General features: G+C 37.8%; 3 protein-coding genes across 5 annotated transcripts in view; 2 read left to right on the forward strand and 1 right to left on the reverse strand.

Annotated features, from left to right (window-relative positions):
* Nucleotides 1-538: 538 nt before the first annotated feature.
* On the forward strand, nt 539-9,034 carry si:ch73-95l15.5. Of its 3 annotated transcripts, none has more exons than XM_046863642.1 (11): nt 539-613; nt 1,462-1,641; nt 2,519-3,519; nt 4,505-4,657; nt 5,790-5,873; nt 5,977-6,093; nt 6,467-6,616; nt 6,709-6,876; nt 6,973-7,164; nt 7,806-7,997; nt 8,150-9,034. In XM_046863642.1, the coding sequence occupies exons 2-11, from the start codon at nt 1,479-1,481 to the stop codon at nt 8,252-8,254; spliced, it is 2,325 nt and encodes a 774-aa protein (XP_046719598.1). In that variant the 5' UTR covers nt 539-613; nt 1,462-1,478; the 3' UTR covers nt 8,255-9,034. The 3 variants fall into 3 exon arrangements, with proteins under 3 accessions (XP_046719598.1, XP_046719597.1, XP_046719599.1); XM_046863641.1 differs by lacking the exon at nt 539-613 and adding an exon at nt 622-775; XM_046863643.1 differs by lacking the exon at nt 539-613 and adding an exon at nt 1,131-1,273.
* Nucleotides 9,035-9,673: 639 nt separating this feature from the next.
* On the forward strand, nt 9,674-16,438 carry ccdc105 (coiled-coil domain containing 105). The gene is made up of 8 exons (XM_046863190.1): nt 9,674-10,045; nt 11,163-11,435; nt 12,949-13,053; nt 13,134-13,290; nt 13,379-13,545; nt 14,397-14,492; nt 15,738-15,851; nt 16,048-16,438. The coding sequence occupies exons 1-8, from the start codon at nt 9,791-9,793 to the stop codon at nt 16,216-16,218; spliced, it is 1,338 nt and encodes a 445-aa protein (XP_046719146.1). The 5' UTR covers nt 9,674-9,790; the 3' UTR covers nt 16,219-16,438.
* Nucleotides 16,439-16,582: 144 nt separating this feature from the next.
* Nucleotides 16,583-23,371, reverse strand: part of niban1b (niban apoptosis regulator 1b) — a 25,074-nt gene continuing 18,285 nt past the window's right edge. Inside the window, exons 7-14 of the mRNA XM_046863189.1 lie at nt 22,693-22,797; nt 21,853-22,015; nt 20,595-20,782; nt 19,917-20,063; nt 19,632-19,742; nt 19,418-19,525; nt 18,400-18,511; nt 16,583-18,201 (exon numbers count right to left, since the gene is read on the reverse strand). Coding sequence (XP_046719145.1) covers nt 17,090-18,201; nt 18,400-18,511; nt 19,418-19,525; nt 19,632-19,742; nt 19,917-20,063; nt 20,595-20,782; nt 21,853-22,015; nt 22,693-22,797 — 2,046 coding nt within the window. The 3' untranslated portion in view covers nt 16,583-17,089. The remainder of the gene's footprint in view (nt 18,202-18,399; nt 18,512-19,417; nt 19,526-19,631; nt 19,743-19,916; nt 20,064-20,594; nt 20,783-21,852; nt 22,016-22,692; nt 22,798-23,371) is intronic.

Consider the following 23,371-nt stretch of genomic DNA (forward strand, 5'->3'; position numbering starts at 1 on the left):
TTAACATTAGTTGCATTAACTTCTTAAACATTGTTGATTCTTAAAACATTTTAATAATTTAGTGATTTAACTATTATCATTAATAACAATACAAGTATACGTTTCCTTATTGCTTTTTAATGAATGTATTTAAAGGTAGACTAGTTTTTAGTGTAAAATAGTACAAAAAAATACAACAAAAGGTATACTTGTATTGTTATAAATTATAATTAAATCACTAAATTATCAAAAGGTTTTAAGAATCAAGAATGAAATCATTCTTAGTGTATTTGTATTTGCTGGACAGCTTGTGCACATTTTCACTGCTCAGAGGCTTCATATTTATTTGCTCTTCATATGCACAGTCTATCTATCTATCTATCTATCTATCTATCTATCTATCTATCTATCTATCTATCTATCTATCTATCTATCTAAATTGTCTGTCTGTCTGTCAGTCTGTCTGTCTGTAACTCGGCGTGGCAGCTGCAGCCTCTGGACGAAAAAAAAAAAACAGGTAAGATCGTGATGACGTCAACAGGCCAGGTAGCGTAGCGCGCTCAATCAGGTCTGCGGCGCATGCGCAACCACGAGCTCCCGGAGGAGATTTCTGAACGACTTTCTCTCTAAACCTGTAAGTTCACCTGTTGGTTCCAGATTACGCGACACAATTTCTTTTGTGAGTTTTGCGTTTTATAGGCGTGCGTAGTAAAGTTTAGAAAGTTGGACGCTTGTGGTGTTCGTGTTCGGTCTTCATATGGGGCTTTGTGACTGCTCTGATCTCACTTCACAGGAGGTTTGTGTGCCGCACCATTCCTCCTGCTCATTTATTCCCAGCTCGGGGTTTGTCCTCAAATCTTGACGTCTCGCATTGGGAAAGCTAAAGCTTGGCGTGACGAGTTTGTCACTGAAAACCAATCGAGGAATGCGTTTTATTTGCACTTTAATATTATGTCTTGATATGTGCGTATAATATCGCTTTATTGTAACTGTATAAACTGCTCTTATATACACATTTTTATCGCTTTATAGTTCAGAGGCCGATTTCAGAGACTTCAGACGAACCGAGTCATGTTGCCAGATTGCGCATTATCCTTTATCGTTGGGTGTTTTTGAACACATTATGTGAATATTTAATTAGATTATGTTAAAAAGTATGTTCTTTTAAACATCCCACTTCAGAAAATACAAATAATCCGATTAGACGCTTTTAAAAATCAAGGTCGTAAAGTGGTTATTGGCCCAATCTGGCAACCCAAGGTCGACGTGTCCGTGTCCACACAGTAAACAGCAGGTTTGTTTGGACAGAGCAGGAGAGTTGTCATCTACACTGCCTGCTTTCATTGCACATTACACTGCATGTTCTGTGTAGTACACGCTTTCTGTTTTTAATGTACCTTTCCGCATGTTGCCTGAAAAGCCCCTGATCCAACAGATTTCTCACATTTATGCTTTTGTCTCATTTTTCTTGATCTCCTGCAGGTCCCATTTCAAGCAGGATGACTTCTAGGAGGAAGATTGAAGCATGTCGTATATGTGGAGGCGACCTGCAGGGGAATCAACGCCGCTGGCTTTTTTCAGCTCAAAATAAGAAAGGGGCCCAGAATCAGAGTTCATCTGTCCTGCTGTCACCAACCTGGTCTGCCCAGAGCAGTCCATGGGGTATGGAGAATACACACACACCTACACAAAAGTTCTGTTTGATGCGACTAGATTTAGAATTATCAGTTTTTGAAGGTAATAATAAATTATCAAGAAACCAATACAGGGAATACTTCAGCATTACTTAATTTAATCTCTATCTAATGCTTCAGTATGTACAAAAAAATAATAATTTTCAGTCCTCGTTATTTTATGTTTGATTTTTACAGAGTAAAGAACAGAAACCTCTTGTAATTCAACCTCAATGTTTAAAGGGTCATTATTTGTTGAAATATACTTTCTGGACTATTGACATCATTTATGTTTTCAGAGACAGAACAACTTCTCTAGGAGCAATAGTTTGTTGTTATGCATTATATATGCAAATATGCAAATTTTTCTAGAGAATAATAATAATCAGTGCATTTTAGAAAATTATTTTAATTTATTGGTTTGGGGTCAAATTACTTTTTGGCATGATGATGTTACCCAAGGATTCAAGATCATCCTAGGTTGCTTGTAAGTCAGTCAAAGCATTGATAGAAAGCATTGCCTTTTGGGCATTCTCCCAGTTTTGGAAAGTTGGACAAAACAAAATGCAGAAGAACCTTTTTTAGTGTAATATATATGTTTTTTTTGTTTAAACTCTTAGACTTTTTAAAATTGTATTTAAATTGGATTTTTATTCACTTAAAAGGAAATGTGTAATTTATTGTTTGGAGAAATTCTGTTTACATTTAGAATTAAAAACAGCTATTTGTTCAAATATTGTATTACATGTAATGTATATACTTTAACTTTTGCAGAACACTTGGGTTTAAATATGTAGTATGTTTAAAAGCTAAACATTTGAAATTCCTAATTGCTAAACCTTGCATGTTGTTTTCTTTTCTTTTAGGCAGTACATTGTCTCTTGGATCCTCAAGTTCACCATACAAGTCTTATACCCTTCCCACCCCCAATAAAGGACTGGACTTGCTTGCTGTGCTGACACACATATTGGGGCAGTCTGTAACACGGGAAAATGGAAAAGGGGAATTTATATGTGGCAAATGTGTGTCTGTGCTTGAGCGAGTGTTTAAGTTTGACACAGTCATCGCCAGAGTTCGGGTTTTATCCAGGGAGAGGCTTCAGAAACTGACCAAGGAAAGAGATTGCTTGAGACGGTGGGTATGGAATATTTATAGACAACACCATCCGTTTGTCCTTAAGAGCAGAGGAAGCTCCAGTGAAGATGAGGTCGAGCTGGGAGAAAAGGACTCTGGGAAAGCGTACCGAGAGATGCTGAGTGACAACATGGCTCTCGCTGCGTATGAATGCTGGTCTGAGAAAACTGAGTCATGTCCATATTTTAAGAGAACCGGTAAAAGATGCGGCAAATTGAAAAACTGCGAGTGTTGTGACTCCTTAAGGGTTTCCGATGCCAATTACGAATTTATTTGTGGAGTTCCTCGCAACTTACCTGAGCAAGCCCTGTCCCCAATCGGCATGCCTCTTAACTGGCCCCGAAGTCCATCGATGCGCTCCAGTCCTGCCTCCTTAGCTGGTTCCTGCCATTCACTAAAAGCACGATCTCGTACAGCTTCAGCACCTTCGCTCGACTCTGTAGATGGTTATGATCCATTTGACTGGCCAGATGAGCATTTTGTCATCTTGGACTCCATCCTTGATAAGCTGAAAAGTATAGAGGGAAAGCCAGTCAGGTCTCCAGCAGGAAGTCGCATACCAATTTTAGCAAAAGGACAAAATAGCTGTGGTGCAGATGGATTGCCTTCGATCGGGGTCACACGGGTGCTGAATTTTGTACAGCGAGATGAACGAGATAAGGAAGATGTGAATGGAGAGAGTGACGATGTACTGACTGAATTGAGGGATGATTTTATGCCACTGCATAAAGAGGTGAGGAAATGGTTTTTGATATATATATATATATATAATGTCACACTGTATTAAATTTTGGAAGTCTTGCTGCTGCTGTTATTCCACATGAATGCAGGTCATAGTTTTCTGTTTAAGAAACACAGTGATGTATTTAAGAATTTAAAAAATACATTATTTGAGTCTATAAACTATGGTATCGCTTATATTTTTAGAAATATAAAATAGTTTATCAGGGAAATATTTTGGGCTTTACAGTTAGACTGCTTCATAAATTTTAGTCAATCATTGTCACAATGTTGCCATCTGTGACACAAGGTCTTTACCTGTTAAACAATAATCATTAATAAATATTTCTATATATAAAGTAGTTCAATCATCTGCCTGATAGTGGTAAAAAAGCCATTTATATCTTTACAGCATACAATGTATTGTAAAGCCTATATGAGTCATAAACTAACTTAAGTACACCTAGTATTGACTCTGCAAAGCTCTGGAACTATACAGATTTTTTCTGTCCAGAAAAGTTAGTTTATCTTCATGGTTGCCATGGTGTGTTTTACACATCGCTCTACAATCTCTCACTAATGTTCAGTTGAGTTGAGGTGTGGCGACTGTGAAGGCCATAGCACATGATTTACATAATGTCAACCCTTTATCTCTTGTATTTGGTGGGAGGACAAACCTCTGATCAGGATACAAATTTCATCATAGGATAAAGGTGCTCAGTGACCCTTCCTCCCTAAACTGACAAGTGGACCTTAAATATACTAGGAAACAGCAGCAGTACAACAGTGCCACTGGTTTTCCAGTGAACTGTTTAATTATATTCTGAAATATAAATCACTGCTACAAAAATCTCCCCAAAAACTTTGTTCACTTGACCAGGACTAATCGTATTATACAGTATAGTGATTGTAACAAATTCTTCCAAGCTACATACACAGTAAAAACTGTATTTTATAGTGATATATTTGTTCAAATATTTACTCTTGTTTTATTTTAGGTAACCACAAACAAAGTGCACTTTGTAGTCAAGCAGTTACGAGAGCAGCTGGATGAAGCACAAGCTCGAATCAGGACGTTGGAAGCGGGGCTTCAGAACAGCAACCTTTCAGTTCCCAGTAAGACCAGTCAGTCAAAGCAGTCACTACCAGAGGTAAGAATTATGGTATCAAACAGCAATTTACTAATTACATGATGTTCCACTACTGGTGTGTTTAGGCAGCCTCTATGGGAATTATATTTGTTTACACAGTACATGTTGTACTGTGAGCTGTGAAATGATTCACTGGGTATTTGTAAAAAGGTAAAAATGAATAAACAAACAACAGAAAATAAAATATGGTTATGTTCTAGCATTTAAAAGATTCAGCACACTAACAGATAAACGAATAGCCTTAAAAAATAAAAATAAAAATAGAATCAGAGCCATGCTGTTAATTACACAATGTTGAAAATATATCAGTAAATCACACTGTGAGGTAATAAACCACCAAAAATCTTCACTTTGGAATCCCAGTGCTGTTTATGCTCTTCCAGGTGCTGTTCAAGATTTGTATTCATCATTCTGTAATGTATTTATTTTACTTAACACATTTGTTGTTGTCATATGACTGACCTGACACTTGATGAATGGATGGAACAGTGACAGCAACTTTTTGTAGGTGTGCTGTGAACATAAGATCTATCAAATGTAGAACAGGTTTTGTCGGTCCTGCAGCCTGCTCTTTCTCGCTAATGCAGAAATATCAAGCGTTCTTTGTATTATCTATAATATATTACCCTTGAACTGCTGTTGCTATGGTGTATTTAATCACGAATTAACATATTGTTTCTAAGTACTTTGAATTGGCCTATTTTTTCAAACTGAGTTGCATCAGGTGTATAAGGCACGTATGGGTGTGTGTAAATGCTGTGGGTGTGGTGTCAGGTGAGGAATTGCACAAATGCAGGTACACAAAACAATAACACATTAAGCACATGCACTCCTGTTTGTGGAATCTTCCTTAGCAGGAGGTGTTTGTTCTGAGCGTAGGCTGAGTTCATTAATCAATAACCAGAGGTTCCATTGCCAAACAACAAACATGTGACCCACCTGTCCTGTAGGTATAAATGTTTGTGTGGCAGTGAAGTGTTAATGTATCATTTTTCACAGTTGAATTTTGCTGTTTAAAGAAAATGTGCGCATATAACGAAGTATTCAGAAACACTAATAAATTTTTTTTTTAATACATTTCTTTTGCTATGACTAATGGATATGCTTCTGTGTGCCTCCGGATCTTTTGCAGTATCCTAAGAGCAGCTCGGAGGACGAAAATGGACTGATCCGGAATCTTAGCCATTCACTGCAAAGCAAAGACAGAGTTATTCAGGTTGCTCCAAAAATTCAGCATAGCGATTAAGTTTTTAAGTTCGTTTTAGCATCTCGCCTCAGGTAACTGACTTGTGATTGATTCTAAGCTTTCCTTTCAACAGGAATGCGTGGCTTTGATCCGAAAGCTGTGTTTGGACCTTGGCTCAGGGTTAGAGGAAGCTGATAAACTCATCAGCTATGTAACAGTAAAACTGACCAGTTCACACTCAGATCAAGAGGTGAGCAATGTGCAAGTAAAGTTTTCATAATATTTTATGGATTAAAATGTACTGTATGTATTTGTCTACAAGCAATAATATCAAGTATACAACATTGATGCAATATCTTTAAACAGCTAAAGATTTGTTGGTCTAATTTTTTTTTCTTTTATTTTTTATAAACATTATTTAAGATTACTGCATACCATGTCCAATTACCATGTGCTACACATTAATCACACAATATTTCACATATATTCATTTGGATAATTCTTGAATGAAATTAAACATTTTCAAGAGAGCTTTATGTCAAATCTATGCACTTGAATTATCTTTTGTTAGAGGAACAGGCTTCTAGTACTTAAAAGAAAATCTTATCTTGACTGGAAATTAGGGGGTCCTAGAAGCTGAGCTGACCGAACTGAAGGAGCGAGAAAGAAGCCTGCAGAAAGAGCTGGAGGTGTTGCAGGAGGCAAACAGCAGTCAGGAGAGAGATCTCCTCACTCTAAACAGTGTTCTCCAGACTAACCAGGATGTCATAAATGTAAAGCAAACACATGATTTAGGCCAAACAAATTCACACAATCTTATTATGCAAATGACATGTCTTATTCAGAATTTCCTTTTCGGTTTTAGCATTTGCGAGTAGAACTGACAGAAAAGACTCAAACACTGCAGGACTTGCAGAAAGAGAGGGGGTTATGGAAAAAGCGGGACTCAGCCCTGGAAAAAGTGTTGCAGGAAAAAGAAGCTCTCATCACTCGTCTGCAGCAAACAATAGAGAGCTCTCATAAAGATGTTCAGGTTCTTTCTCTTAAGAAATCTGTTGTTATTAATGCTATAAGCAGTGGAAACGTGACACCAAGTTCAAATGACTTACAACATTCTTGTGGTTCACAGACACTTTCAGATTCTCTGATTAGTCGGGGATTGCAAGGAGGTGGAGCTGAGGGTGCTTTGGCCCAACAGGTGCTAGAGCAGGAGTCCCTGCTTTCAGGCTGCCTCAAAGATTGGGAATCAAACACTGCCACCACAAGGCAGGAAGTGTCAAAACTCTGCACAGCTTTAGAAGAAGCTGGGGCTGTAATACAGGTATGGTGGCTAAGTGAAAAACTTTTTTTTTTTTTTTAAAAAGCACAGAAATCTCATCTGTTGCACATTTCGCAAACACACAGTTCATATTTATAAAAATAAAAAAAATGGAAAAATGCCACATTTTTACCATCTGCCAGAGTTGTGCCAAGGTGTATATATAAGTAATAATAAACAAACAGTATGATATTTGCTACCTTATGTGGGATTAGCAGTTTTCTAATTTTAACTGACACTCCCTTATTAAGAAACACAAATATTTCCCTTGTCTCTGAGCCAGTCAGATGCCTGAACATGTAGAGAGAGACATTTCCTAAATCTATTAGCCTACAGGCAGCGTGGGGTGAAAAGTATTGATTTGTTGCCAATGTATTTTAGATGAATTTATTAAAACTGTATGTTTTATGTCTTAACTTGCACAGCTGTGCTTTAAATACAAGTTTCCACACACATGGATTTTCTATGGTGTTCCTCCACCTAAGTGACTCAGGTTCAGACAATTTTTAGAATGCTGAATACATGTTTTAGAATTGTGGTTATGGAACTTGTCATCTATTAGTGGACCAGTCACTGATCTTCAATCTACTATGCATTAGATTAATTTTCCGAATGATTTATTAATATCTTTACACATTTTCTAGGACCAAAGGCAAACACACGAACAAGCCATCACAGAACTATCAGAACAGCTGAAAGACTCTCGCAGGGAGCTGAGGGAGATTATTAAAGACACCAAACAGGCAGAACAAGCCTGGAGGTCTGAAAGGGTGAAAAGAGATTTTGAAGAAGGTCGACTGGTCGACTGTTTGCGGAAAAGAGATAAACTCATTGAGGTATGTGTTCCCTGACTTTCTTTCTTGTTATACCCTGAGGCTGCACTGTACAGCACATATTAGCTACAATTTCAGTTTTCGATTAGTGTGTAATACATCTATGATGTCACAATTAATTAAATTAATTAAAAAAAAATTTTTTTTATTACCAGCAAGTTCTCTTGGATGCTGAGAAACGTGATGGCATGCTTATAGAACTGCATCAGGACATCTTAAGTAAGGTTGAACCAAGGGTCGGTCTCAAACACACGCTATGATTGTGTGAAGTCTGTTTTGTGTGTGTGTGTGTGTGTGTGTGTGTGTGTGTGTGTGTGTGTGTGTGTGTGTGTGTGTGTGTGTGTGAGAGAGAGAGAGAGAGAGGAGGGGGTAAAATATATACGCTGGTATATGTCTGTATGAATGGTGGTTATATACTGGGTTATGACGGCCATATCTATATGTACTAATACTGCCTCAGATTGATAGCCTCAATTGCCAAAATACCTTATCTTCATTTCTGCTTTTTATGGGTTGAATGTTTTTCTAAGGTAAGCCTTGCATGTAATTGTTTTCTATTGTTTGTTCTCTGCTGCTAGTTCAGCCTATTATAACATACTGACTTTGTGCAGCCTAAGTCACGTGATAGTTTCAATTTATTTTCTTTCCAAAGCACAATGTTTTATAAGAAATCATCCTTTTTTCTTTTCCTTTTTTTTTATCACCTACCAGACCAAAGGGTGCCTGCAATGTAATTCTGCTTTTATTTCTGGGATTTCTGCAATTGATATTTTTTTATTTTGTAATGTACTACTACTGGGTTTTTTTGGTTAAACTTTATTTTAATTTTTTAAAGACATCTTTGCGTATTTCTTTATTTATAAGGGGCGGCTACCAAGTGAAATTTGGTAATCCCTTTTGTTGTCTACTGTCTTCTTTCCATGTAGGCCCAAAAGCCTGTATTCTGAAATGTAATGTACGGTTGATGTTATATTTATGTGCCTGGTTGTTCTTTATTGAGAACAGTAACAATAAACACGGTCACACTATTACTAAAATGATCACATGGTTTGTCATTAATAGATCATGGTTGGTTGGTTTGTTGTTGTTGTTTCTCCCCCCCCACATCATTGTGTGACAAGATGAACGGTAATGTGATAACTGCTGATCGGGTTGCAGAATGACTTTGTTGCTGTCTGACCTTATTCGTGTAATAGATTTAGGTAAGAAGTATTACTGTTGGAATATAATCCTTATTAACAGGTTACCACAAGTTGTGGTAGAAACAGACACAGGCTTTGGCTTCTAGTAACATAATATAAATGTAAAGACATTTTTTTATGCATTTAGGTTTAAATATATCTATTTTTACTTTATTTTATTATTGCACTTATTTTGATTGACTAATGGAGTACTTTGGCTTCATTTTGTTTTAATTGCTGCATGCAAAAAAATTATCTATTTAAACATATTTTTTTATTATTATTTATAAAAAATATATATATATATATATATATATATATATATATATATATATATATATATATATATATATATATATATATATATTGTTAGAGTTTCCATTCAGTAAAAAAAAAAAAAGACTTGGTGAATGCCATCACTGCCATATTGTATCACGTAACACTCCAGGCCAACGTGGCGCGTGTGTGTGTGTGTGTGTGTGTGTGTGTGTGTGTTGTGTGGTCACCATGGAAACGTCACAAACGTTATTCTACCCGACCAAACCGAGTCAGTAGATAACTTTAGTTCTCTCTACACTTCCGACACAAAGCAAGTGAAGATCGGTGCAGTCAGTAATGCAAGGTGGTACGGTGGTTAGGTCAGCTCCGTATACCGCGGTCATAATCGGATCTAAATGTCCAGGGGATGAAACTCTTAGCTCCATCAGGCGTGCTGAGCGCCTGGTGCTCCAGTCTCATGTACGCACTCTGGATTGCACCGCACGCTATCGAGCTCCACCTCACTCATCCCAGCTCCCGGGTCCAACACTTCGGGCCTACAGTGTTAAAAAGGACGTAATACAAACTCGACCTGCATCTTCTGGCACTCTGGTAAGATGATCATTCCATCAATAACACAGGAAATACGTTTATCACATAGATCCTTGTAGGTAGATCACTGTAGTCCATCTGTTTCTATACACCCCAATCCAGAGAGATCAGATATGAAACACATGATGTAAGAGCCTATTTGTAGGGAGATCAGTGATTTAGAGTAGCACATCTGTTTCTACACCCACATCTAGAGAGATTACAGCTAATGGACAGTGTAAAATAACCCACTGGTTCCATGCTGGAAGAAAGCAGAAGAGACCAGACAATCATTCACCAAGCAGAGCTTTCTTTATTTTCGTTCATTTTCACACACACTCGAGGATCGGGATGACTTTCCCTCTCGACGTCCGCCGGCGTCTCACTCGCAGATCGTCCAGCCTTCCTCCAGCGTTCGTGCGTCTCACTCACGGATAGTCCCGCCTTCCTCCGGTGTCTCACTTGCGGATCGTCCCGCCTTCCTCCAGCGTCTCACTTGTGGATCGTCCCGCCTTCCTCCGGTGTCTCACTTGCGGATCGTCCCGCCTTCCTCTGGCGTCTCACTTGCGGATCGTCCCGCCTTCCTCCAGCGCCCATGCGTTTTACTTGCGGATCGTCCCGCCTTCCTCCGTGCGTCTCACTTGCGGATCGTCCCCCCCTTCCGCCAGCATCCGTGCGTTTTACTTGTGGATCGTCCCGCCTTCCTCCGCGCAGCTCACTTGTGGATCCTCGGCTTCCTCCAGGGTCTGTGCGTCTCACTTGCGGATCGTCCTGCCTTTCTCCGGCGTCTGTGCGTCTCACTTGCGGATCGTCCCGGCTTCCTTTGTCTTTCTCCTTCGCCCGCGCTCAGTCACCGTTCGTCAACCCTTCTGCCCGTCTCTGCTTGGTGGCTCTCTCCCCTAAACTGGTGTCTTGCTCCAACAGAGCGCACTGATTAGTCTCATCAGCTCCACCCTCCACTTGCTCACCCCTGAATGAACCACCACAGAAAGTTTACCTTTTATTGCTTAGTGACTAAATCGAGGTAGATGTTGTACAATCGGTTGTAGTGATAAAGAGGTCGGTAAGAATATCTGCAAGGTAGATGTAGTTGATGGTGGTAGTAACCATGTTTATCTTTTTATCTTTTTCACTAAAGCTGAATTCATTTTGCGGGACTGGCCCGTTCCCACCGCCTGCGCTTCGCGAGCAAAGTGCAGGCCTCAGCAAAGCACTGTCTGCTGAATACACCCGTGCAGTACGGCAGGTAGAAGGTAATTTACGGAGACAGGCTGGGAGGATCAACGAAGCAGCCACTAGGCTGAATCATCAGAAAGAGAAATTAGAGAAGCTGCTACGAAGTGTCAGGACAGCACTGCTTGTCAACAAGAAAACCACAGAGGAGCGAACACGAAGACCAGCAACTGAGACAGTGAGTGAGGATGAAGGGGTGTGAGGAATGTATCTTTGTTACAGGATCTAATAGGTTTGGAGGAGAAAAAACAGTACCAAGAACTATTGATATTCACAGAATGGAGCAATATTACCATAACGGTATCATGATAACATTTGTAGACTGTCACTACGCATAATATCTTATTTGGTATCAGATTTCTTAGTACATTACAATGGTCATGACCAGAAGTTTGTACAAATGATGTACTGGATACGGTGTATGAAGATAAACAAAATGTAGTTATTACATAGCAAAACAAATTTTTCTGCTCTCACAAGAATTTCTTATGTAGCAGTAATCAGGGCCAAATTAAAGATGTTTATCATTTACAGAAGGTTATACAGTGTCTGTCAAAATTCTGGAAACTCCTAGTCTTGTTTATGTTTTTGTTCCTTTTCCTTATATGCAACAAACGAAGTCATTTAAAATGTACTTTGACCAAACAAATATAGAAATGTACAGATGTTGGTACTTAATAAACAGTCAAACTTGATTTCCAGTGAAAAATCCTCCCTTGGCATTAGCTTTACTCACTCCTGGCATCTGGAAAGTTTATTTCTCCAAACATTTGTTTTTCCTGACCTTATGATCCAGTTCATCCCAAAACAGTTGAGTAGAATTTAAGTGTGGTGACTGGACAGGCCATTGCATGATCGATTACATCCCAGGTGTTTGTTTGCTCTTTAAATAATGCTAAGCGAGCTTGGACATATTTTATTGGACCATTGTTGCAGTCCAGACAGAATTGCATGGTGTTTAAGTATGGAATGGTGGCCATGTTGGTTCAGTATTACTTTCACTAGGAATTAGTCTTCAAAACAACACTAAATCATTAACCAACCACCCTTCTGTTTGACTGTGGGTGTGAGGCAGTCTGCTAATGTCTTCTCCCTGTCATATATAAGTTCTTCTGGTTAAAGCCTTCAGAACTTTTGTTCTACATTTACATTTACATTTGCGGTATTTGGCAGACGCCCTTATCCAGAGTGACTTACAACTGAGCAGGGGATGGTTTTAGGGCTTTTGCTCAAGGGCCCAGCAGTGGCAGCTTGGTGGTGGTGGGATTTTTACCTGTCACCTTCCAATACATAGTCAAATGCCTTAACCACTGAGCTACCACCTCCCTAGTCATGCACCATCCAATTTATTCATGTTTTTGCCTTTTACTTAGTTTGGTGCTTAAATACAATAAAAGATTAGGTGTTTCTAAATGTTTGATAGGCACTGCAGATCAATTCAAATTGAATAAAATTAATGAAGAAAAAAAAAAGATCTGCCAGTTGTCTGCATTACTCCAAGTTTAAGAAGATCTTTCCAGTTTAACTTCCTTTTCCCATCATATTAACTTCCTAGGCATGTGTTAAGTTTCGCAGAGGGGATGGGATTGGAAATCAATATAAGCAAGGACTAACATTTAATTAGAGACACAGTTCATTTTTTGTCATGCTTTACTTTTCTAATATTTTAAATCAAATGTTTTTCACTGAAGGAAAAAGATGAAGCTGATTTTCTGCTCTGCCATGAGAAAAAAGGCTTGAACGAGCTGAAGTGGAACCTGGACGTTCTGCTGAAAGAAACTTTAACTCAAATACAGGTAAAAACAAGACTATAAACTAGAAAAGGTGCACAGCACATGTATAGCTCACCTAGTCTTTGCACCTCTGTGACATTCAGACACTAACTCAAAGCAGCAGATGGCTCCTGGACTGTGCCTTTGAAAGGTCCAGGGTAATTGAGCTGCTCCCTCAGAAAGGACCACCTTCAGCATCTGTCCATCCCTCAATCTCTCCTCTTTCACTGGAACCTGACCCTTCTGGTCCGTTTACTCCAGGTACTGACATCAACACTTTTATGTGACACTGTCTTTTGAATTGAGATGACACGTTCCACAAACGAATCTCAAATTCCCCCGAACACAGAGTGTAAAGAGGTGCTTGAGTCATCAGCAGCAGTCTTGCAGACGTCTAAGCTGCACAGCAGGAGAATTGAACAGGTCATGTGTGATGTTATCAAGAAACAAGCAGCTCTACACCAGTCAGTTAATGAAGGTCTACTACAGAAAATTGCACAAACCCAGAGTCTACAGGTGAGATGAAAACCTAACCTGTAGACCATCATATAAATATAGTCCATTAAAAAAGCACAAGTATACATGAGATAATTTAGGTTTTAAAATGATTGGTTGTTCTTGCACACTTGTGTATACAGTACATTGATTTAAGACTTTACGATCTTGCAAAAAAGTTTTGGAACTACATATTTGTAAGTGTATAATTCAAAAATATATTAACTAGTATGCAATTTAGGACACAGCTAATGTTTTCAAAGCAACTGCAATTCATAACATAGGCAGCAGAGGGCTCTACACCTTCCGATAGCCAAATGGATAAAATGCTAAATATATTTTTCAAACTAGCTTGAATGTAATACTAAACTTTTTTTTTTTTTTTTTTTTACACTAAGAAACTACTGGCTTGGGAACATCATTACACCTTTAACCTAAGATTATGTGTCCCATATTCTCGTGCTATTGCAGATAGTTAGAAATTGTGCTAAATTCTAGTAATCTGTTACATACACAAGCTATTTTATTTTCTAACAATTCAATCTTTAATATTAAATTATCTATTTTATTATGCAAAAATGCAATCTCAACTGTTTAAAATTCAGTATTAGTTAATTACCTAGCTAAACTAGTGTGTACAGATTGCAACACTGTAGCGTCTCATGGTGGTCGTTTTTGGCTAGTTAGCTATCTTAGCATTCAGAGATGTGGATCATATTTTGTAACGACACAATTTGACATCATACTGACCGTCATTGCCTTATATGGAAAAATGTGACATTTTTCAGTGTTAACAATGCCCAAAATAAATGTACCCACATTTGCACATAGGCCTACATTACAACATTGATTCATAACTCTTTGTTTCTTAGCAACGTCTAACGATGAGCTCAGCAGCCACTAGACAGGCCATCTACCGCAAAAAGAGACAGATGCAGTGTGCCAGCTACAGCCATGGAAGAGCTCTGGTACGTTCTGGTAGTCATGTGTTAACTTGCAGTATTGTCCCTTACAGTCCTTGATGTCAGGATCAGTGGTGGACGAAGTACACAAACCATATACTTGAGTAAAAAATGTAAAAGTAAAGATACACTAGGTTAAATATTACCTCAGTAAAAGTGTTCCTTTAAACGTTCACTTGAGTAAAAGTATGAAAGTGTTTGCCTTCAAATGTTCTTAAGTATCCAAAGTACTATGATATATTATGGCTACAATGTTCTTATCATTTTTGTTATGACTCTTGCCTAATCAACACAGTTTATGTGAAAAGACTGTTACTTTTAGCACACCGATCTATTAATTGAATGATATCAATGAGTCAAACACTAATTAATATTTATTCAAATGATCATGAACCCAAAACCTTTTTTTTAACTACTTAAAAATATTTATTTTGCGTAATTAAGGCCAAGGGTGTGACCACCAAGCGGTAATCAAAACAAGTTTAAACCATGCTCTCTCTGATTGGTGGTTTGCTTTGTGCTTGACCGGTTATGTTTTTATCCACTCATAAATAAAAAGGAACGACTGATTTCACAAAATGTAGTTGAAAATTAAATTAAAATATTTGACTTTGCAATGTAGTGAAGTTAAAGTCTCCCCAAATAGAAATTCTTCAGTAAAGAACAGATACGTGAAAAAAAGCTACTTAAATACAGTAAAAAACGATGGGCTTTAATACGGTTACCACTGGTAAGGATAATATTAGAATTGACATCGGACATCATTCTTGTAATAAAATAGCAAACCAAGTATTTTTGAGGGGAAAACACATTACATCACTTCATTACCATAAACTGTTTACATGCCGTTTTTGCACATTTTTTCTGAATTGCTTCTATTGCTCTTTTGCACAACAATTTGTTTACATTTTTGTTACTGTTCACTTTACGTCTCTTACACTCAGAGTGCAATATACAACAGGTTTAGTGGTGGCGCTATTTTGTGTATTTGTCTTGCACTGTCCTGTACTGTCTTGTGTTGTCTTGCACTGTTTGCACCAGGTTGCACACATGCACTTTATGTGGTGTGGACACTTACAGTCCTTATCCCTGTGTTTTCTGTTTTCTGGGATTGTTGTTGTACGTAGCACCAGGGTTCAGGAGGAACGTTGTTTCATTTTACTGTGTAATGCGTCAGCTATATATGGTTGAAATGATAATAAAAGCTTCTTGACTTGACATGATTTAACACACACTATGTTTCTGCTGTAGGGTCCAGTCTCCTCTGGTGACCTGTTCTGCAGAGAAAGGATTAACAGGCCTATTGTGCAGGTGTATGAGAGACACCCAACTTTTCAGCTGCCTGAGACCAGACTCCTAGCACAGGTAGTGTAATCGACATAATATTATAACAGTCTAAATGTTTGTAATCCACTTGATTAATAAGAGAAAAAAAGACAGACATAATTATGAACACTTTAAATGGTTTGTGTATCATTAAAGTACGAGTGCATACACAACATTGGTTAACATTTCCTGAACCTGTATGGTGCAGTTAAACCGTATTATGTGTGTATTCTAGGGCAAAGCTATGCTAAAGCACCATTTGGAGCGTGAAGAGAAAACAGTAGGAGAGCTGCAAGATGTACATCTGCAGCTGGAGGATGACTTTTGTGTAAAGAGAGAGTCAGCAAGGGTGGACTCTGCCGCACTCCGGCTTCGAAGAATGAATACCTCTCACATATTTGTCTAGTCAGCAAATGCATGACAATTTTAAACCTATTTGCGTTCACTTCTTTCAAACTCGTATGTACATCTTTGCACCAGTATTATATAGATTTGAGTTAAGTACAACTAACATACTGGTCCATATATCTGGTCATCATTAAATATAATGAATCTCAAGACTTTGTTTCGGACGTCTTTTGTATTTTAATTATCAGGGTCGTGTGGTCATTAATACAATTATTAAAGTTTACTGGAAAGAAAGAAGAGTTAAGATTCAGAGTAGTATTCTGGGCATTTAGAGTTGTCTCTGTTTAACCTCTATTACAAATGTGTTTCATATTTATTAGGTTATTATCTAAATAAAATAATGAAAAAAGGTCACATCCACATTTTGAATTGTAAAACAATGCTCACAGAAAACATTTGTTTATTGCAGTTATGTAGCAGTCCAATATATGAGTGATATTGTATTTAGACACCAGATTACGCTCTCAGTGGCACTCGGAGCTCACTGATGTACCGTGCGAAACCCTTATTAGAGATCTGATTTTAAAGTAGAATGTAATACTAAATCATACAAAAGCATCTGCAAATATAATTGAGATATTCAAAAGAGAATAAGTGTTACATACAAAGTGCAGTGCTAACTAAACTAATTCTTAACTATATATTTAAAATTATATAAACTTCTGATATCCTTTTTTTAATCTTGGAATGTCAGTGTACAAAAAACAAACAAAAAAATGTGGTAAGATTTAATTACAATATTTCAGGAAAAGCATTTTGAGTAACCGAGTTAGACGTTATTGTGATACGATTTTGTTTAGTTGCTTCTAAAAGCCCTTGTGCAGTCCAAGTCCCCTAGGAGATCATTCACTTCTCTATTTCAGAGGCCTCTATTGAGTTTCCCTACTATCTGGACAGGGATTCACAATGTCCTCTACCTCAATTATTTCCACCACCAGATCTCTGATGCACTTCACACTGTCCAGTGCTGCTTCTGCTTCTTCATCCTCACTGACAGAGTCTCGGTGTGGAGCTGTGGTGCCTTCAGACACTACCTCGTCTGAGTGTGCAGTCATGTCACTCTCGCCCTCTGCTGGAGGATCAGGGATAATGGGGAGTCCGTTTGTGTTGGTACTGCTGGAACTCTCCATTATGCTCTCTGCTGGTGTCTCAGTGACTGCGGTGTCATCTTTAGTGGAAGAGGATTCGCAGAAATGTGTTTCTATTTGTGTGTCTTCTGTGTCCTTAGTCTGGGGACCTGAATTATTTTCAGCTTCGGTTGTATCAGGCTGGACTGTACCACTCTGTGGCTCCTCAGTGGTTGCAAGCACGGCATCACAGATCTCAGAATGACACTGATTTGCACTCTCAACCTTTGTCTCTTCTAAAGCACTGACACTCTGATTTTCTTGCACAGAAGCTGGAAGAACAGGATTTTCTGTATTAACTTCAATTGGTACGTTGACAGAAATGGTTTGATCCACATTCGAGTCAGGTTCTGACACAATAATAACAGGAGAAGTCTTGAAATCATTCACAGTAGATATCAAAGCTTGGGTCTGTGCTGTAGCATCAGCTTCTTCTGGTAATGAGGTGCAGGACACGATGTCAGGTTTATCCACAGAAATATCACAATTCCCCGCTGAGGAATCGGATAGGGGTTGGGAAGGGATCTTAGATTGATCTGGAGAATCTACAGATGCACAAGCTGAATGCTCACTGGGTTTAGATGGTTGTGCTTCAGCGGTCTGAGATAATTCATTTGCCAATTCTTGTTTCTCTTCCACTGATTGCTTCTGTGAACTGCCATTTTCCACTATAGATGAGCTGGATATCTGCTCTGCTTTTTGTGCTGCAACTGCAGATTGCACTACGGCTGGACTGGATGGGGCAGAGCGAGGTGGAGTGCGACTGTCTGTAAGGCTGCTCTGACTTAGACACTGCAGCTCGGTGCTGTCCACAAACAGGTTGTGCTTCTTCAGAGTGGCTGCTTCTTTTACCACTGCATAGAAATAAAGACATTTCTGTTAAATGATCTAGGCAGTGGAGATAATAGGAATTTTTTTTTCACCAAGAGAGAAGACAATTACCATCTCTTACAGACTTTAGCATTGTTGTGATTCAAGTATAATATCCAGATTTTACTATTTACTATAAGATTTAACTCTAACTACAAATTTGTTGAAGAAAGTTATTCTACCTTTGTTCACTTCATTATTCAGGATGTTCAGCATTATATCCTCGTAGACGTTCTCCACTTGGATAAAGTTTGTGTAATCTGCAAAGATGTACTGCTCATAGTGCTGGAGCTCCTACAGAAAAAGTTAACATAAGAAAACTCATTCAGTACAAAGATAAAAAATCTTAGTAAATGTATGTAGAAATGGAGTAATTGGAAAATTCCAGGTTTATCAGATCCTAACACATGGTGAATGTCTCTCTCTGGGACAGATCTTAATGACTTAACTATTGGCTTTTGTCCTTATTCAGTCAAGTAAATTAGACATATACAAATGCCAACAACTCATATGTTTAGTGCATTTGGTGATTAAACTGATCTCTGGTCATATATATATGATTTCATATCCCATAAATGAGATTTAGCCTTATCTAATGTGTAATGGGCAAGTGTAGATCTTTATTCGCTCGTTATATATTTAACATTTTCTATCAATACTAAACAATGTCATATGTGATTTGATTGATTTTAGTAGTTAGTCTTTAATTTAATTCATTTCAGTGTTCCTTGAATATGTAATAAAGGATTTATTTGCTTATTTTAGAAATCAGAATCAAAAGTTAGATCTGTGTTGAAACCAAATATGATATCGGTAAGTTTGGCCTTAGAGCAACTGGTAAAAAAACAATGTTTGTGTTAGTCCACAAACTATTTACACAGTGTTTGCCAGTTCTATTTTTATCTCTCTCTTCTTTAAGTAGATAGAGGCCTGTTCTTGGACGTAACTGCTTTGGACTGGTGCCAATATGGCTGCCAAGGGGACAGACTTTATTATAAAACATGTAGTGCAGCCGTGTTAAGTATGAAGTTAAAAGCTGTTCTGCCTTGTTTCATTTCAGTTCTGCTGGCTGGTTATCAATCTTAGTTATATCATAGAGTTTTTAATCTTTTACACTATTTTCCCAGGGAAATCAAATGAGATATTATGACTCATGTTTTGGCCATAGTGTGTGAGTGCTGGTGGAATGCAAGTAATTACAGTTTTACAGCTGGGGGCCAGGTTTCTTCTGATGGCTGGAAAAGTGATGTCCACCAGAGCCTCATGGAAAATTCTCTTCCTAACTGTGCTGCTGTCATAGTCATATTGCTGAAATGTATAAATAGTAAATAGTATTAATGTTCACAAAATAAAGGTCATTGCATCATTTTTGCACGAAATAGTTTAAATCAAATTGAACATAATGCTCACTCACCTTAAGCATCCGAAGCTTGGCTTTCTCCATGACTGTAACCAATTTCTCGGGTTCATCTTTGATAGCTGACTGAAGCAGCAACTCGAATGTGTACACGGCATTCTCCATTAGCTAAAATAAACAAACCACCCATAAAACAAAGAATTCTTTATCTGTATAAGGAATATTTTGTCCAACTAAAGAATGAGCCACAGTACAAAATATTTAAAAGTCAATCATGACTAAGACAGAAGTTGTGCCATTAAGATGATGGTCCACAGAGCGAAGCTGCAACATGAAGCATACCTGCTGCATGTAGCTTTGTGTCTTGTGCACCACCAATGTCGAGTTGGAGAACCTGAAGCGGCTTCGAAGCTCCTGTAGCTGTTCCTTCAGCACGGAGACGTGCTGATAACAGTCCTCCAGCTGAACATGAGACACCTCCGCTAAAGCCTTAAACATATGATACAGAAACCAACATTTAATTCAACATCATACAAAATCCAAGATTCACCAACAGACACGCACATACGCTATCAAACAACATATCAAAAACCCACTATAACCCTAATAAGCCACATTATTTCTGGAGAAAATGTAATACCCTACTGGAGCAGTTGGGGGCAGCAACACCAATATTTTTCATTAAATTCTAACGTAATCCAGCAACATTCACATTCTGTTTCACAAACTACTATGAATTATAATACACTTTTAATTATCAGCATTCAACATCAACCAGAGATCCCTAAGTACCAGACCCCTTTGTAAAACAAGTGAACACTGATAGTTCATGAGCTTGTAAGGTGCTTCTACCCAACCTCTTTATAACTGGGCTAACGTTCACAGTGAATAATAGCTTTTCCAGTACAATAGTACTGAATAATAACATTCAATTGTCAAATCTACAATGGGTTCGAAATCTTAAAAATTTTGATGTTAAATTACAATTGCAACTTATTCAACTCTTCTTCCAAGTCTTACTTTAGTGAGTTCTTCTTTATTTCCTCCAGATTGAAAGTCCGTGCAAATTCGGTTCAGTTCTGTCTCCAAACGCTGTCTCACAGCCTGGAACCCGGAACTCACAGGACCCATCAACTCCTCCAGAATAGAGGCCAGATACGGAGATACACTCTCAGAGCAATACTTCATCGCTGGTTCTGAGACTAGGCCTGAGACACACGCACATAAATACACGTCCACTCATTAATGTTCTTATTTCTACTAAAGAAATCACCCACAGAGGAATGTTTATGTATAAATATGTATAAATATGCTTTTTTGTGAACTGAACATTGATCAGGGCTTCTGCAGGTCAAACTGAAGACTTTTTAGGACCCATTTAAGACTATTTAGAGCTAAATTTAAGACTTATATCATGACATCAAAAACCACAATTACTTTGTTAGCATTTGGACTTAACCAAGCCCTACATAAACTTGCACTTCCCCATAGCTGAAAAATAAAATCAGGTTTTTTTTTTATCTGTGGTACAATCCAAAAGAGTTTCACACCAATAACAGAAAGCTGACTGGCTGTTGCACATTGGTCTCATTTGTGGATATTATATTTGGACTACCGAAAAAAGAACTAAACACCATGGAAATTAAAAAAGAAAAAAAACATTCTAAAGTGCTGTGAGAGCATTTTAATGTGCCTTAGAACAGTGAATTGAAGACTTTTTAAGAACTAAAATTTACATTTTTAGACATTTTTTTTTTTTTTTTTTACTTTTTAAGATGCCACAGAAACCCTGATTGAGATCATATACAGAATATGGTATCTTAGGACATATATACAAGACAATATTCATATAAGCCCTCTACAGTCTACATTTATTGCATTTTTAGCAGACACCCATATCCAGAGTGTCTTACAAATATCTCATAATTAAGAGCCTTGCCAAGGGGCCCAGCAGTGACAGCTTGGTGATGCTGGGATTTGAACTTCTGATCCAAAGTTAACGACTAAGCTAATACTGCTTTACAACCTACTCTCTTCTGCATGTTCCCTCAGTGTTGAACTCTCACACTGTCAATTAAGGTGTGTTAATATATTTATTCTTTGAAAAAGTGTAAATAACAAAAATGATATTTTTGTTACTTTTTATGATACTCCTCTCAGTTTGATATTTTTTTTATAAAAATGTTTTTATTATTAAATACTCTTTTGTATATTTATACTAGTTCCTTTCCGTATCGTGATGCATCTAAGAACCTTTTTTCATCTCTATTCCTTTTACCTTGCAGTTTAGACTTTAGGAAGTTTCTGGAGTTGATGATCTCGTCCAAGTCAGAACGAATGAGTGTCTCCTGCTGTTTGTCAATCTCACTGCACTCCTTCTTTAACCTCTGCAGTCCCTCATTGAGCTGCTGCTGTACCAGCTCATAAGTCGCCTCCACAGTCTGGAAAATGTAAGAAAGGGTGTTAATTCGTTTTTTTTTACTTGAAGTGTGCACACATGTAATGTCTTCTGAAATGTATGAAGAAAAAAAAACTAAAACATAAAATGTGTACATTATATCTATGTACACATTTAAATATACATAGATATAACTTTACAGTACAGGTACTACTCACTAACAAAATACAATTTAGCATTTACCAAAAGTCCCAATCTTGGAAATCTTGTTTCATATCCATGCCAAATACATATCCCTACCCATATGTCTCACATATTGTACATGTCTGACATTTCAGATTGTAATATCAACTTTTTTCTCCTTTTAGTTCTTTTGTGTAGCCTAAAACAAAATATACATGTTTGCAGCCGACAGAAAACCAAACAAAAAAAGGAGAGTACCAAAAATCGCATTTCCATGTCTGTTCATCATGCAGTGGTGACAAATTATACCCAAATAATTTTCTCATCATTTTTATTTTTCTAAAATAAATAAATAAATAAATAAACAGTGCCTTACTGGCAGCGGTGACTATAAACTCGGCAGCTCTCATGAATTGAAATGAAATTAGTATTAGAAATGAGGTGGGTGAGATTTTTGAGATTTCAAGTAATTTTTGTTGATGTTGGAATGACTTTCTGCAGTTTTTGAGTCACGCGTGTCTATACATAGAAACTCACCGTGAACCACACTCTCTTTCTCTCAGCTTTCTTCCCCTTCAGCTTGGGCAGCAGCTCTGTCTGCAGAGACGGCAAGAGCTCCTCCATCACCAGGTTAGCCAGCACCTAATCAAACACACACACACACACACAGCATTATTAGTCTGAGATTATCACAGCACATTATATAGGAAAAAATATAATCTATGATGAGGCTTACGATTTTTCGATCTGATAATAACCATAACGATACGACAAAATATAAAAATATAAAAATTTCACTCAACAGCCACAGGCAGCAACGTACGATGGACGCGAATCTGTCGCCCTGTGAAATGCCCCACTCTTGTAAGTGGTCGACGGATTAAAGTTGTCTCAATATAGTGTATCTTTTTCTGGTTCAAACGTTTTCAAACAGCAATTTTAGTAATTAAAGCATGTCTTCCAAACGCCTAAGTATGTCTCCTGCTTGTAGTGAAATAAAGAGGAGGAAAGCCATCAGTTTAGAGCAGAAAATGAAAATTATAAATCAGGCTGTTGCAGTCATAGCATTATCAGAGAGAGAGACTAACTATTCTGCTAATATTGGTTTTAGTTTCATACTCAAGCTTTGAATTTTTGACCTTCACAGTTTAAAACCTCACAGTTTATTTAAGCGGACATTACATGTTTTCTCAACAACTTCTTGTAGCACATCATG

Source organism: Silurus meridionalis, chromosome 12, assembly GCF_014805685.1.
Source record: "Silurus meridionalis isolate SWU-2019-XX chromosome 12, ASM1480568v1, whole genome shotgun sequence".
NCBI lineage: Eukaryota > Metazoa > Chordata > Actinopteri > Siluriformes > Siluridae > Silurus > Silurus meridionalis.